The 17180-nt window shown below is 42.8% G+C and overlaps 1 protein-coding gene across 3 annotated transcripts in view; it reads right to left on the reverse strand.

Annotated features, from left to right (window-relative positions):
- The window catches only part of LOC124797323 (phosphoenolpyruvate phosphomutase-like), a 51207-nt gene that overhangs the window by 8539 nt on the left and 25488 nt on the right, over nucleotides 1–17180 (reverse strand). For 2 of the 3 annotated variants that reach the window (XM_047260777.1, XM_047260778.1), the window contains exons 6-7: nucleotides 10518–10715; nucleotides 4592–4768 (exon numbers count right to left, since the gene is read on the reverse strand). In XM_047260777.1, the coding sequence (XP_047116733.1) occupies nucleotides 4592–4768; nucleotides 10518–10715 (375 nt within the window). The remainder of the gene's footprint in view (nucleotides 1–4591; nucleotides 4769–10517; nucleotides 10716–17180) is intronic. The other variant, XM_047260779.1, reaches the window with a different exon arrangement.

Here is a 17180-nt window from a genome sequence, read left to right on the forward strand (position 1 = left end):
ATTGGTTCACATTTGGCAGGACTGTCCAGCCATTAATCTTCCTGACTCGGTACCCCTAGTGCTAGCAGATGATACCTCTCCAGTTGACCTGGTTTTATGGTTCATTCATGGAGGGGGTTTTTATCATTCTCTCTAAGGGAGTGCACCTCAGCCTTATTGGCCCATTGATGGGTTGGCAGAATGCCCTTTTGTCACCCCGCTTCCAATAGGCAGTGGCTGTCTGGGCTTTGTGGTTCACCCCAGCCGTTACCCTGCCTACTCTCTTGCTCTTATTCCCCATTGTTGCATATTCTGTTTGAGTTGGTGCTCTTCTGTTTTCCTGTGCTTGTTTCACTCTTTCAATGTCACTAGTCTTTTCTGGGTGTTGTTGGGTGGGATGTGCCTCTGATAAGTTGTGGAAAGTATGTCCCCCATCACACTTCCTGCATGTGGGGTTCTCCAGCTGCTCCTGGTTGGGGCGCCTCCCCCTCCCCCCCTCTTTCTATGTTTCTCCCCTTTTCTTCTTCCTTGTTGCTTTCTCTAGACTTCATTGACCTTTGGTACACCTTGGGGTTTTGTATCTTTGGGTTTTGTGGACTAGTGTCATCTTTGGGAAGCAGTTTTGTTGACTTGCCTGTTCCAGGTAGGAGAGACTAATGACCTTATAGTTTGGTTCCTTTAATCATTCAACCAACCAAACAGATTGCTGCACATGTTAATGTGACTACTTCAGAGATGGGGAGCTAAGCTGGCCCCAAATTGAATTTGCCTGGCAGATTAACAATGAGGGTCTGTGTGCTGGTCAGTCTGGGTATGGTTTTTAGACAGTTTCCCACATCTCATTAGGTGAATAGTTCTCCACAGATACATGCTATGCAAACATTTAGAACACTTTTTCACATGTGTGCACAGAATCTACTCTGGATGCAGACAGATGGTACACATTGCTTCTGTCCTGGGAGATGAATAGGAGAATGATGACCTTAGCAGGTTGATATCCTTAAAAACTTAGTCAGCATCTTATTTGATCATCATCATTTAGTGAAAGTGAAGAGAGCAAGGAATGTAAAAAATCGACTTATGTTCACTTTGTTCACATAAAGTGCACAAACCAGCACAGTTGTTTTCAAACAGGAAAATACCACTTCATGACTTCAATCACTGCATTGATTTCGTGCACATTATTTTGTCCTCAAAAGAAAGGACAATTCAAAAATAACAGTATAAACAGGCAAATAATGTTTTCGGGTTACAAACAATGCACTTACATGCTAGTGAGTAACTTAGAAGATATTTGTTCATGCAAAGTAAAAATCCGACTTGAGATATGTATAAAATTTACTCAGGACATAACTGTAAAAGGTGTTTCTAAAAATATTATCCAAATACTCCTGTACAACAAATTCTCACATTCAAAGTATTAAGCTGCAAGTAAAATAATTGGAGTGAATGTATGTCTGGGATCTCCTCTCAAACCCCTTTATCGATTTCAAACATATTTGGCACACAAACTGAAGACATTAAGAGAATCAAAACTTTAGAGTCTGCAACCTTGTAGCTGCATTAGGGGTGGAGATATGGCGAAAACGTATTTTCCAGCACTTACACATAGGCTGCCCTGCACGACAGGTGTGTTGTGCAGAAAGAGTATAGGCCTACCTCATTGACCAGCTTCGCAGGGGCTACACGTGCTGATAGGCATGGCTATTGAAGATTGGGGTGGATAGATGAGGGGATTGAGAAAGAGGGGGAGCAAGAGGCGGGGGGGGGGGGGGGCAGGAAGCCATAAACAGTAAGAGGATGAGTCAGGGGGAATGGACAGAGAGTAGGAGGGAATGGTCAGGGGGAGGGACACAAGAAAGTGGATGAGGAAAGTGGATGAGGTGATGGATAGGAAGATGAGGACGAGATGAATGGAGTGAAGTGGGGAGGTAGTGTAGGGAAGAGGAGAAACACAGAGGCTGGGGCAGGAGGCGAAGATGGACAGAGAGATTTGAGGAGAAGGAGTAGATGGGCAGGTAGGTGGCAGGAGGAGATGACAAAAGGAAAGCTGGAGTTTTAAATTTCAGTGTAAGAAATCTTTCACACAGGAGAATTGTACAAATGTACCATCATTTGACCAACACATAGACTCTTTTCAGGAGGGCATAGTAATAGGCACCTGTGGAATAGAGATTCAACTGAAAGAATTGAAAACAAATACATCGCCATGTCCAAAGGGGATCCGAATTCAATTCTACAAAGAGTACCCTATGGCATTGGCCCCTTACTAAGCTTGCATTTGTCATGAATCTCTTGCACAGCATGAATCCTTAGTGACTGGAAAAAAGTGCAAGTGACTCTTGTCTATAAGAAGGACAAAAGAACGGACCCGCAAAATTACAGACCAATATCCTTAACATCAGTTTGCTGCAGAATTCTCGAACATATTCTTGTTTGAGTATAATAAATTTCATTGAGATGAAAAAGGTTTTTATCCACAAATCAGAATAACTCGTGCAAAAACCCAGCTTTCCCTGTTCTCACATGATATCCTATAAACTATGGATAAAGGGCTAAAGGCAGATTCCATATTGCTAGATTTCTGAAAAGCATTTGATGTGGAGTCCCACTGCAGGCTGTTAATGGAGGTATGAGCATACTACATAGATTCCCAGATATGGAAGTGGCTCTAAGGCTTTTTATGTAATAGAGCCCAGTACATTGTCCTCAATGGTGAGTGTTTATCAGAGACAAGGGTAAAGTCAGAGTGGCCAGGGAAGTGTGATAGAACTGCTATTATTCTCTATATTCATAAATGATCTGATGGACAGGGCAAGCAGCAGTCTGCTGCTGTTTGCTGATGATGCTGTGGTGTACAAGAACCTGATGTCATTGAGTGACTGTAGGATGCTGCAAGATCACTTAAACAAAATTTATGGTTGTTGTGATAAATGGCAACTGGCACTAGATGTAGAAAAATGTAAGTTAATGCAGATGAGTGGAAAGCACAACCTCATAGTGCTCGAATTCAGCATTAATAGAGTGCTGCTTGAAGCAGTCACATCACTTGAATATGTAGGGTAACATTGCAGAGTGATGTGAAATGGAACGAGCATGGAAGGACTGTAGTAGGGAAGGTGAATGGTCAACTTGGGTTTATTGGGAGAATTTTAGGAGAGTTGGTCCATTTGTAAAGGAGACTGCATATAGAACACTAATGTGACCCATTTTTGAGTGCTGTTCGAGTGGTTCCGACACCCACCAGGTCAGATTAAAGGAAGACATCAAAGCAAGGGAAGACATTGTGTGCTGCTTGGTTCATTACCAGTGGGTTCAAACAACATGACTTACTGGACTTGACTTAATTCGTTTGGCCACTATGGGGGCATAGGACATCCAGGAGAACTCGCCATCTGTCTCTTTGGCCATTTGCCACAGTTCTTCCCAGATCTTGCCAACTCTTTTTGCTTCCCCTTTCACTGTCCTTTTCTATGTGCCCCTAGGTCTTCCTCTCTTCTTTGTTCCCTGCGGATTCCACTCCAATGCTTTTTTCTTGATGGTCCAAGTGGTTTTCTCAATGTGTGCTCCAGCCACCCCCACTTTCTCACTGGTATCCGGTCTTCTATAGGTATCTGGTTTGTTATTCACCAGAGCTCCTTATTACATATTTTTTCTGGCCACCAGATATTCATTATGCGTCAGAGACATCTATTTATGAAGCCTTTCAAACAACATGCAAGTTATTTACATGTATATGGACTGTATGAGACCAGGATGGACTGTATGAGACCAGGAAAATCTCTGAAATTGTGTCGTTTCATTTGTATAAACAATGTGCAAGTATTCTGGAGATACTTTGGGAACTGAAATGGTAATCCTTGGAGGGAATACAATGTTCTTTTTGAGCAACACAACCAAGAAAATTTAAAAAGATCATCATTTGAAGCTGACTGCAGAACCATTCTACTCCTCCCCCCTCCCCTCCCCTCCCCCCAAAAATAAACCATGAGGACCATGCAGATAACAGAAAAGAAATTAGGACTTGTGTTGAAGCATTTAGACAGTCCATTTTTCCTCATTCCATTTGTGAGTGGAACAGGAAGGGAAATGACTAGTAGTGGTACAGGTACCCTCCACCACACACTATACATTGCTTTGCAGAGTATGTATGTAGATGTAGATGGGCAGAGAGAGACAGGGCAGAGGGATGAACAGAAAGGGTGAGAATAAGAGATAGGCAAAGAGGGGGAGTGTGAGATAAGCAGAGAGAGTAAGGGGGCTGAGGAATAAATAGACCATGAGGAGGAGGAAGAGGAGAACTGAGAAAGGGAGGAGGTAGAGGAGACATGCAATGTATGTATTGAATGTGCATGTGAGCGAAGCCACAGGGAAAGGTTAGTTAGTTAATTAAGTGAAGAAATTTAAAAAAATATTCTCAATTTGCATATACCACTTACCAGTGATGATGCTCACTTCATGGTCTGTTAGTAGGGGCTATGTTTGCATGACACTTCAGATTATGAAATTCATTTCTTAAGTATTGTATATAACTTGAAATATGTAAAATGCATATTTTTACGTGTGTGGTTCCGAATTATTATTTTTAACAGTATTTGAAAGATCGTGTTACCTTCTTTTCCACACCAGCCAGTGATTTTTCTTCAAAAATTTGTTTGCTAGTACTTTGCATTGCTTGCACTGATGCCCTCAAATTATGGTTAGCCCATATTACTGTTGAGATTCCCATTTCTTCAAACTTCTTTGTTGGGGTTGTATAATATTTGGTTGGTACAATTACAACAGGACCCTGAAAATTTCTGTAATCACTATCATCCTTTGCTTTTTTAAGTAGAAGATATTACCATATTTACTCGAATCTAAGCCGCACTTTTTTCCGGTTTATGTAATGCAAAAAACCGCCTGCGGCTTAGAATCGAGTGCAAAGTAAGTGGAAGTTCTGAAAAATGTTGGTAGGTGCCACCAAAACTAACTTCTGCCGTCGAATATATGTAGCGCTACACAGGCATGCTTTGCAGGCACAACGATAAATACTGGCGCCAAAACCTCTGCGTCAGTAAATAAATTTAAAAAAAAAAGTTGGAAGACGAGCTTTTTTTCTCTGCCATGATTGGCCAACTTTACATTCTGATTTCTGAATTTTTTTGCTACCTGTGGGAAGAGATGGTTGCTAATAGGAACTATTATGAATTGTGAATCACATGCAGTATTCTCTTTACCATAAGAATAATACAAATATAAACATTTTGCCATGTATTCTTTCGTGTTTGCTGCTATCTCATTTAAATCCTGTCTGCCTAATAAACTACGAAACTAGAGTGAGACAACAGCAAAGGCGGAAGAATATACATATCATGTCATGTTTATATTCGTATGCCTTATAGTGATACAGTCTGAAATGAAGCACGGCAATTGACTAGATTTTTAAATCTAAGATGACTCTAAGTTCTGTGCAGAATTTAATGTACTAAAGAGGCGTCTGCAAAGATTTTCAAATGGAGAAAAATTTCCGCTAAACTCTCGTACAGAACATCTTCTATCATATGCAGTCTATTATTTTGTTTTTGTTGATCATTATCAAAGAAAGCAGTATTGTAAGTAACAGCAAATAGCAGCCTCTTGCCATTGTTTCGCCAATAAGACGATTCCCTAAAAAAGTGGCGGTAGCGTGCACAAGAGCAAGCCATGCCGCGAGCGGCGACAGGTCGTAAACACTCATTATCAGAATGCGACAAACAATGCATGACACAGCACAGTAATGCATTTTCAGCTTAGAGTGACATAAACACATATAACAAAGAGAACGGCACTTATCAGACCAAAGAAAAATAAGCAATCAATTCAAACCAGACGAAGCATGCGAAAAAGGAAGGGTACCCATATCAAACAGACGAAGCGCCTGACGCATAGCAATGGCTACCTGGTAAAGCTAACTGCTAAACTTACGACTCGAACCAAACAACTGTAGCTGTATTGTCATTCATTCGACCTAAATTGTGTTTCATATTACAATGGACCAACTTTGTTTCGATTTGGAGGTGCGGCCTAAAACTTTTTCTCTCCCCTTGAATTTAGAGTCTCAAATTTCAGGTGCGGCTTAGATTCGGGAAAATTTTTTTCCTTGATTTCGAGTTTCATTTCTCAGGTGCGGCTTAGATTCGAGTGCGGCTTAGATTCGAGTAAATACAGTACATTCTGTAAGAAATTTCTGCATATGAATGTGTGTATACAAATGTGTGTAGCCAAGGATTACAGATGACGAGAAAAATGTCTAACATTCTCTACAAGGAAAACTTGACATCAACTGTAGCAGTTTCTTAACTAAGAGATTTTACTTACAACACAAAAAGGAGATGTAAATATAATAAATTTCATCCATCTAATCTAATTTGTAATATTTATTAAGAATTTCTGTTCAGACATGTTTAAGTAACATTCAGCAGTTCTTGTGAATTACTGCTACATTATCATGGAGTGTACGTGTGATGAATTTGTTTATTTAGTGCCCGTTTTATCAAGTCATGATGTAGGACTTGTCAAAATAGAAGACAGTGTAAAACTTTACATAGGCTATGTACAAAATACAGGCACATATAAGTTGTAATATTATGTCTATATTCCAGAGCTTCCTTATAATACATCGCGATTGATTGTAATAAGTATAAGGAAATAGAATTTTATGTACATATTTATAGACACAAGAGACACAGCTGAAAAGTTCAAGATAAATCTTGATTGATTGCACTAAAGTAAGCATTGTTCTAGCTAAATACACACTCACTATACACACTAATTAACAGGAGTACATTAGAAAAGAGTATTTAGTTATAAATAGAAATAATTTATAAATTACTAAGTAGAGAGATTATGAACCAGAACCTACAGATTGGGGCATTATTCCAAATACTCATTAAGAGTGGAGAAGCTGTGGATCATTAGAAGATCATTTTGCTCTCTTTTAAGAGTTTTAAAGTTTTGTGTTCTATTGGTATTGTGTGGAAATGTATTGAAGAGAATTTTTGCTTTATGTAATCACTGTCTTGATGTATTGTTTTTGTGTGTAACATCAATATGAAAGTCATCCTTATTCTTGTTTCACAATTTGAACGTGCTATTCAGAATCAATGAGTCTTAATGAAACAGATACTTTAAAGTATAAATACAGCTGTCAAAGTCAAGATTTTTAATTCTTTAAAAATATCTCTGCATGATTCTCTGTAAGCAAAACCTTTCATTAATAATTACAGCTGTCTTCTGATACCCCACGAGCTTCATGAATGGGGGATCTGTGTACATCTGCCACATATGAGGGTTCCTGCAGAAAGTTCAAACTAACATCTTACATTTGCAGGCAGACAGATTAACAGTAATATGTGTGGGTGTGAGAAGAGTAATACTCTGCAACTTCAATGGTTAACATATCCTCTACATTCTGAAAAAGTATCTGTCTTGTGTACAAGCAGAATAAAACTGCTCACATACTTGATATGGCTTTAAAACTCACACTGTAAAAACAAGAGTACTGATCATCTTGACATAGTCTGCATAAGCTGATTCACATAGTTACATCTCTTTACTAATGATTTTGTTTCCACTTCTTTTCATATTCCTGAAGACTTTACTTCTTAAAATGATCTTCAGAGCACGACCTATTTAAAAGCTTGTTTGTCTGTCTTTGGAATGAAATACAGCACTGATTCTGTGTATCAGGTATCCAACAGTTTGCTGGCAGGTTTGTGGAGATATGTGTATTAGGTGTTTACACACAGGTCATGTAATTCACGTAAATAATGGGTCAAATTGCGTACGCCGTGATGGCTCTCGATAGCAGCCCAGATGGATTCCATAAGATTTCCATCAGGCAAAATTTGGTTGCTGAAACATCAAAGGGAGCTCAGTGTAATGTCCTCAAATCACAGCAGCACAGTTCTGGCTATGATACATGGACAATTATATGCCTGAAAGATGACGTCGCCATCAGGGAAGACATCAAGTATGAAGGGATGTAGGTGGTTTGCAGCTGTCAGTGTGTCTTCAATTACTACCACAGGTCCCATTCAAGTGGAGGATAATGTCTCCCACAGCATAATACTGCTCTCACCAGCCTGAGTCCACGGAATGCTGCACATTTTGAACTACCATTCACCTCAATGATGGCATTTGTGAAGACAATTATCAACCTAGTGTAGCAAAAATGTGACTCACCCAAAGAGCTAACACATTTCCACAGATTGATGATCAAACCCAGGTGGCCTCATGCCCACTGCAATCATAATTTATGATGTCATTGGGTCAACATCTGAACATGTAGGAGAGGTCTGCTGCGGAGCTCCGTGTTCAACAATGTACAGCTACATCTACATCTACATGGATACTCTGCAAATCACATTTAAGTGCCTGGCAGAAGGTTCATCAAACCACCTTCACAATTCTCTATTATTCCAATCTCGTATAGCGCACGGGAAGAATGAACACCTGTATCTTTCTGTAAGAGCTCTGATTTCCCTTATTTTATCGTGGTGGTCGTTCCTTCCTATGTAAGTCGGTGTCGACAAAATATTTTTGCATTCGGAGGAGAAAGTTGGTGATTGGAATTTCGTGAGAAGATTCCATCGCAACGAAAAACGCTGTTCTTTTAATGATGTCCATCCCAAATCCTGTATCATTTCAGTGACACTCTCTCTGATATTTCGCGATAATACAAAACGTGCTGCCTTTCTTTGAACTTTTTCGATGTACTCAGTCAGTCCTATCTGGTAAGGATCCCACACCATGCAACAGTATTCCAAAAGTGTATGGACAAGTGTAGTGTAGGCAGTCTCCTTATTAGGTCTGTTACATTTTCTAAGTGTCCTGCCAATAAAATGAAGTCTTTGGTTAGCCTTCCCCACAACATTTTCTGTGTGTTCCTTCCAATTTAAATTGTTCGTAATTGTAATACCTAGGTATTTAGTTGAATTTACGGCTTTTAGATTAGACTGATTTATCTTGTAACCAAAGTTTAACGTGTTCCTTTTAGCACTCATGTGGATGACCTCACACTTTTCGTTATTTAAGGTCAACTGCCACTTTTCGCACCATTCCATTATTTCTTCTAAATCATTTTGCAGTTTGTTTTGATCTTCTAATGACTTTATTAGTCAATAAACAACAGCATCATCTGCAAACACATGAAGACGGCTGCTCAGATTGTCTCCCAAATCGTTTATAAAGGTAAGGAACAGCAAAGGGCCTATAACACTATCTTGGGGAACTCCTGAAATCACTTCTGTTTTACTCGATGACTTTCCGTCAATTACAACGAACTATGACCTCTCTGACAGGATATCACAGATCCAGTCACATAACTGAGATGATATTCCATAAGCACGCAATTTCACTACGAGCTGCTTGTGTGGTACAGTGTCAAAAGCCTTCTGGAAATCTAGAAATACGTAATCAATCTGAAATCCCTCGTAAATAGCACTCAGCACTTCATGTGAATAAATGTACAATGAACGAAGTGCTCTGAAACACTTGTGCGTGCACCAACATTGTGTTCTTTTGGTAGAGTTGGCACAGATCACTGTCTATTGTATTTTACATAGCAGACAAGCCTCTGAACCCCATGTTCTGTGAAGTGTTGTACACATTCAACCATTCAGTGCCTAGAGGTAGTTTCACAGTCCATAGATGCTCACAACAGTAGCAGGTGAACATTCAATGAGCTTTACTGTTTTGGATATTCATTCACAGACACTGTGTAAAAATAATCTGCCCTTTCTCAAAGTCTCTTATCTCAATGGATTTCCCCATTTGCCATATTTTCGCTATGGTGATCCTCCATCCATATCTGCTCTGCTTATGTACTTTTTCAGAATGTAGAGGATATGTTAACCATTGAAGTCGCAGAGTATTATTCTTCCCACACCCACACATACTACTGTTAGTCTGTCTGCCTGCAAGTGTAAGATGTTAGTTTGAACTTTCTGCAGGAACCCTCATATGTTAGACAATAGAATTAAATAGGTTTGTTATTCATAAATAAGTTTGCTGCAAGTTTTGATTTGGTATATTGTGTATTGGAGATATTAGTAATGAGTTAACAACATTTACTTATGCAGAAAAGATAACACTGACAGATAATTTCAAAAATGAGAGAGATAAATGTATGCGTACAAAGGTATTGCTCAGTTATTGCTGTAATGGTGCTATGTCTAGATTGAAGTAATTTAATTTTAAGATTGTTAAAGTTAATTAAATAAGGGCCTCCATAAATAACATGAAATCATGAGAGTATGCCAACAGGTTGCCATAATGGAATATAGTGCAAGAAAACTCTTACTCCCAATGTTCCTGTCTGCCTCATTCATTAATACACAAAGGCTTAATGTTAAGTATATTTCACTACAGTAATCTGTTCTTAGATATGCTCCCTGTTTCTGTATACCTACTGACTGCCAACAGGAAGAATGGTTTAGGTTTGGGAGCTGTGTACGTCTTTCATATTTATCAGTTGCACTTGTCTAGTGCATATATAAATTGCACTGGCTGAATACCTTGTTTTGCCATTTCTTCATGAACGCTTCTATATCAGAGGGATCAGTCTTTTTGCTATGAATGAGAATGGCATCCGCTCCTGCTTCCTTGTAGGCTTCAGCTCTTTGCAGTGCTTCATCAAGTCCCCATCCAGCAATAAATGCTTCAACTCTTGCCACAACACAGAAATCTGGATCTTTTTGGTGGTCCTTGCAGGCCTAAAATGTAGATTTATTTAATTAAATAACTGGGCTACACATTTAAATCACAGTTGTACATAAAATGGAGAAAGACTTGTCAAGTGATTCTGAGGTGGACCGAAGAACTGCTTTATGTGAACTTGAATCTCAGTGCTTTTGATGCCACAAAATGCTGTTTTGACAAAATATATTATTTTGAAAATTTACTGAACTATTGCAGAAAATTGTTACAAGTGTCACTTCATAGACATAGACATCTGGTCAGTAAATTTGTCATTCTAAAATTCATACCCAAATTATAATTTATGGACTCAGGTTGACTAATTTTTTACACCATTACAGAAAATTTACAGTAAATTAGTGAAATTAAATAGGTCAGTGAAAAAATTATAACACATAATGGTGTAGAAAAACAATGTAGCCAAAATTCTTTTAAAGTAGAGCAGCAATAATACAAATTATCCGGAAGATAAAACCAGAAAGCTACAATGTACCCACAGTCTTAAAACTGGACAGAACACATCATTTTTGTCTGATTTGCATTTGGAATAAGGGAGGGGGGAAAACAATGGCGTAACAGAAGTATCATCTGCCTCACACTAATAATGTAATAAAGTGAAATGTGAACAGTATTTCGGAAAGAAATGTAAAATGTTATTAAAGAAATGTCTCTAGATTCTGATAGTAATGAAGTTGTCAAAAGAAAAAAGACCTCCATTCTTCAAAATTTTCCAGAAGAGCAAGCCAGTTGGGGAAGGGCACCTTACAAGGTGCATCGTGTCCATTGTGCATTGACATCTTTAGCCCACTTTCTCATCATCGCATTGCAGTCCTGCCCATTCTCCATCTCTTGGACGAGGACACCTTCCTGGGTGCATTTTCCACTGTGCACTATGCAGTGTCGATTTCTGCATCAATGATGACCATGGACTTCTTTGCACCTGATATCCAGCACGGTAGCCAGTCCATTGTGGTGGGGCCGCCATGTACCCTGTTGGTTGTAGCCCCCTGACCACACAGGGATCACTCTGCTGATGCCTGCACTGTTAACTCCCCAAGTATGCCAAGGGGTAGATGCCCATCCCCCTGTGGCATTAGGACTCTCGGCAATGGCCATCCTGCCAGGTGGCCTTTGCTGCAGCTGGGTGGCGCTCGTGGGGAGGGACCCTGGTCAGAGTGGGTGGCATCAGGGCGGATGACACACGATGAAGTGTAGTCCATCATCTCTTGCTGATGGTGAAACACCAGCAGTCTCTAAGCGATCACGAGCTCAATTCAACGCACAGAAGTATGACCCCCAAATCATTCCCCTCCCTGGCCACACCATGGGAGGAATGTCAGGTTAAGGAGGGCAGCGGATCTTATTCGCCCCAGTACCTTGTATGTTCGAGAGGTGATGGGGAATCTTTCATGACAATGAAACCTCAGTTTTTTGTTGAGCATTTAGAGGACAAGTTCGGGGAGGTGGAGGGCTTGTCCAAAATGAGATCTGGGTCAGTCTTGATCAAAACAGCATCCTCTGCCCAGTCGGGAGTTACTCACTTGTGAAAAGCTGGGGGATGTTTCTGTAACCGTCACGCCCCATAAGAACTTAAATACAGTCCAGGGTATCATATTTCACAGAGACCTTCTTTTGCAGTCCGACAATGAGCTGTGCGCCAATTTAGAGCGGCGAGGTGTACATTTTGTCCGGCGTGTCCACCGGGGTCCGAAGGATAATCAGGTTGCCACTGGTGCCTTCATCTTGGCCTTTGAGGGTGATACATTACCCGAGAAAGTCGAGGTGATGGTCTATTGGTGTGACGTCAAGCCCTATATCCCTCCCCCGGTGCAGTGCTTTAAGTGCTGGAAGTTCAGCCATATGTCTTCCTGCTGTACTTCCAGTGTCACATGCCAAGATTGTGGATGCCCATCACATCCCAATACTCCATGTGCCCTGCCTCCCATCTGTGTCAACTGTGGAGAGCACCATTCGCCTTGCTCGCCTAACTGCAGGATTCTCCAGAAACAAAGGAAAATCATGGAGTACAAGACCCTGGACAGACTGACCTACACTGAGGCTAAGAGAGAATTTGAATGCCTGCATCCTGTGCGTATGACATCGTCTTATGCCACTGCTACAACAGTTCTGGCATCCCCAATTCTAAGCCGGAGAAGCGTAAGTCTTTCCCTTCTAGTGGGAAAGATGACATCCGCCAGTGGCTGAAGAGCCCAAAAGCAGCTGGTCATACGGCTTCATGCTCATCCTCAGTCCCAGAGACTGAGCCAATGAAGTCCTCCCAGCCAGGGAAACCCAAGGAGCTGCGAGAGAAATCCAAAAAGAAAACCCCTAAGACGAAGGAAATTGCAGTGGCACCAACACCACCACTACCTACAAACTCTGTGACTGAGGATGGGGTGGAGGTTTTGGCATCTGCTGAGGACCTAAATCTCGCCAGACCCTCAGATACAACGGATATAGGCTGCTCAGGCAATAAATTGGTGGAAGCGGGTGACTCTGATTCGTAAAGTGCCTCATTGAATGCTCCATGCCTTCCCAGTCTCACAATGTCATCCTCCAGTGTAAAATGCGGCGGTTTTTTTTCCACCGCCTGGCTGAGCTACGACAACTGTTAAGCTTTAACCTGCTATCTGCATTGCCCTCCAGGAAACCTGGTTCCCAGCAATGCGGACCCCTGCTCTCCATGGCTATAACGCATATTACAGGAACCGTAGCGAATATAATCGAGTGTCAGGTGGAGTTTGCGTTTATGTCCTAAACTCGGTCTGTAGTGAAATGTGCCTCTTCAAACCCTTCTTGAAGCTGTGGCTGTCAGAATAAGGACGACACAGGAAATAACTCTCTGCACTGTATATCTTTCTCCAGGTAGTGCAGCACCCCTGAATGTATTAGCTGCACTGATTGATCAATTCCCTAAACCTTTCCTACTACCGGGAGATTTTAATGCCCATAACCCATTGTGGGGTGGTACCATGCTTACTGATCGATCAATTCCCTAAACCTTTCCTACTACCGGGAGATTTTAATGCCCATAACCCATTGTGGGGTGGTACCATGCTTACTGGTCGAGGCAGAGATGTCGAAACTTTACTGTTGCAATTCGACCTGTGCCTCTTAAATACTGGGGCTGCCACACATTTCAGTGTGGCTCATGGTAGTTACTCAGCCACTGATATATCAGTTTGCAGGCGGCCGCGGTGGCCGAGCGGTTCTAGGAGCTTCAGTCCGGAACCGTGCTGGTGCTACGGTCGCAGGTTCGAATCCTGCCTTGGGCATGGATGTGTGTGATGTCCTTAGGTTAATTAGGTTTAAGTAGTTCTAAGTTCTAGGGGACTGATGACCTCAGATGTTAAGTCCCATAGTGCTCAGAGCCATTTAAACCATTTTTGTCAGGCACACGGACGCCTGCCCAGATGGGCTTTGAATAAGGCGGACTGAGGAACTTTCACATCTGCTGTCACCGCTGGATCTATCCCACACGGTAACATCGATGTGATGGTTGAGCAGGTGACTAGCACAATTGTTTCTCCGGCAGAAAACGCAATCCTTCGCTCTTTAGGGTGCCCGAGGCATAAGGCAGTCCTCTGGTGGTCGCTGGAAGTCGCTGAAGCAATTAAGGAGCGTCGGCAATCTCTACAGCGGCATAAGTGGCACCCTTTCTCGGAACACCTCATAACCTTTAAACAGCTCTGTGCCCGTGTTTGCTACCTTATGAAACAACGGAAGAAGGAGTGTTGGGAGATACGCCTCCACCATTGGGTGCCACACGTCACCTTCCCAAGTCTGGACAAAGATCAAACGTCTTTTCGGATACCAGGCCCCAACAGCTGAGCCCGGTGTTACCATAAATAGCGAGTTATGTACCGACGAAAACGCGATTGCTGAGCACTTTTCTCGAGACTCTGCATCGGAGAATTACCCCCCAGCCTATCGCACACTCAAATGGCGGATGGAAGAGATCGTCCTCTCATTCACCACACACTGCACTGCAGAGAATCCTGTAACGCCGCATTTACAGAGTGGGAGCCATTGCACATCGCTCTGACACAGCTCCTGAGCCTGATTGCGTCCACACCCAGATGACTAAACATCTCTCATCTGACTACAAGCGACATTTTCTTGTCATCTTCAACCGGATCTGCTGCGATGGCGGGAGAGCACCATCATTCCGGTGCTCAAACCCGTTATAAACCCGCTTGATGTGGATAGCTTTTTTTTTTTGGGCGCAAAACTGCTACGATATGATGTGGATAGCTATCAGCCCATCAGCCTCACCAACGTTCTTTGTAAGCTGATGGAACATATGGTGTTTTGGTGGTTGGGTTGGGTCGGGTCCTGGAGTCACATGGCTTGCTGGCTCCATGTCAGGGCAGCTTTTGCCAGGGTCGCTCTACCACTGATAATCTTGTGTCCATTGATTCTGCCATCCGAACAGCCTTTTCCAGACGGCAACACCTGATTGCTGTCTTTTTTGACTTACGTAAAATACGACACAACTTGGCAACGTCATATCCTTGCCACATTGTGTGCGGGGACCACTCCAGATTTTTATGCAAAACTTCTTGTCGCTCCGTACTTTCCGTGTCCAGGTTCGTGACTCCCATAGTTCCATCCATATCCAGGAGAATGGAGTCCCGCAGGGCTCTGTATAGAGTGTCTCTCTATTTTTGGCGGCCATTAACGGCCTAGCAGCAGCTGTCAGGCCCTCCGTCTCACCTTCTCTGTATGCAGACGACTTCTGCATTTCGTACTGCTCCTCTAGTACTGTTGTTGCTGAGCAGCACCTCCAGGGAGCCATCCACAAGGCGCAGTCATGGACTCTAGCCCACGGCTTCCAGTTTTCAGCCACAAAGTCGTGTGTCATGCACTTCTGTCAGTGTCGTACCATTCACCCAGATCCCGCACTTTACCTTAATGATGATCCACTCACTGTAGTGGAGACATACCAATTCCTAGAACTGGTTTTCGACGCTCGATTGACTTGGCTCCCTCATCTTCTTCAGCTTAAGCAGAAGTGCTGGCAGCACCACAATGCCCTCCATTGCCTGAGCAACACCATTTGGGCTGCAGATCGCTGTACGCTGCTGAAGCTCTACAGAGCCCTTGTCCAATCCCGAATTGACTATGGGAATGTGGTTTATGGTTCAGCAGCGCCTTCAGCATTGCATTTACTCGACCCTGTACACCACTGTGGGGTTCGATTAGCGACAGGAGCTTTTAAGACGAGTCCAGTGACCAGTGTACTGGTGGAGGCTGGTGGCCCTCCACTGCAGATCAGACGTGCAAAACTGCTTGCCAGTTATGCAGCACACTTTCATAGTTCCCCTGAGCATCCGAATAACCATCTCCTTTTCCCACCCATGGCAGTCCATCTCCCACATTGGCAGCCCAGATTGGGGCAAACGATTGCGGTTTGCGTGCGGTCCCGTCGCTCCGAACTGGAGTCCTTCCCTTTACCACCTCTACTTGCAGGCAGTCTGTTCACATATGCCTCCATGGTGTAGGACACCTCGGCAGCAGCTTTGTCTGGACCTTTTGTAAAGCCATAAGGACTCCATTAATCCCACCGCTCTCCGCTGTCACTTCCTCTCAATTCTTGACGTGTTCTGGGTCTCTGAAGTGGTTTACACCCACAGCTCAATGGCTGATGGTCACATAGGCTTCGCATATGTTCATGGAGGACATGTTGAGCAGCACTGCTTGCCAGTTGGGTGCAGTGTTTTCACTGCAGAGCTGGCAGCCATATCTCGTGCTCTTGAGTACATCCGCTCATGCCCAGGCGAGTCATTTCTCCTGTGTAATGACTCATTGAGCAGCCTACAAGCTATCGACCAGTGCTACGCTTGCCACCCTTTGGTAGTGTCCATTCAGGAGTCCATCTATGCCCTGGAACAGTCCTGTTTGTGTGGACCCCAGGACACGTGGGAATTCCAGGCAACGAACTTGCCGACAGGCTGGCCAAACAAGTGATGCGGAAACCGCTTCTGGAGATAGGCATCCCTGAAGCTGACCTACGTTCTGTCTTACACCACAGGGTTTTCCAGCTTTGGGAGACGGAATGGCATAACAGCACACACAAAAAACTGCATGTCATTAAGGAGACTATGAATGTGTGGAAGTCTTCCATGCAGGCCTCTTGCAGGGAATCAGTTGTCCTCTGCCGGCTCTGCATTGGCCATACGTGGCTAACGCATGGTTATCTACTCTGTCGTGAGGACCCACCTCAGTGTCGCTGTGGCTCCCAAATGACAGTCGTCCACCTCTTGCTGGACTGCCCACTTTTAGCCGATCTGCGGCAGACTTTTAACTTTTCCAGCACCCTGCCTTCAGTGTTGGGCGACAATGCCTCCACAACAGCTTTAGTTTTATGTTTTATCTGTGAGAGTGGATTTTATACTTCTATGTAGGTTTTAATGCATGTCCTTTGTCCCTCCATGTCCTTCACCCTAGTGCTTTTAGGGTGGAGGTTTTAATGTGTTGCA

This window comes from Schistocerca piceifrons, chromosome 1, assembly GCF_021461385.2.
Source record: "Schistocerca piceifrons isolate TAMUIC-IGC-003096 chromosome 1, iqSchPice1.1, whole genome shotgun sequence".
In the NCBI taxonomy this organism is placed as follows: domain Eukaryota; kingdom Metazoa; phylum Arthropoda; class Insecta; order Orthoptera; family Acrididae; genus Schistocerca; species Schistocerca piceifrons.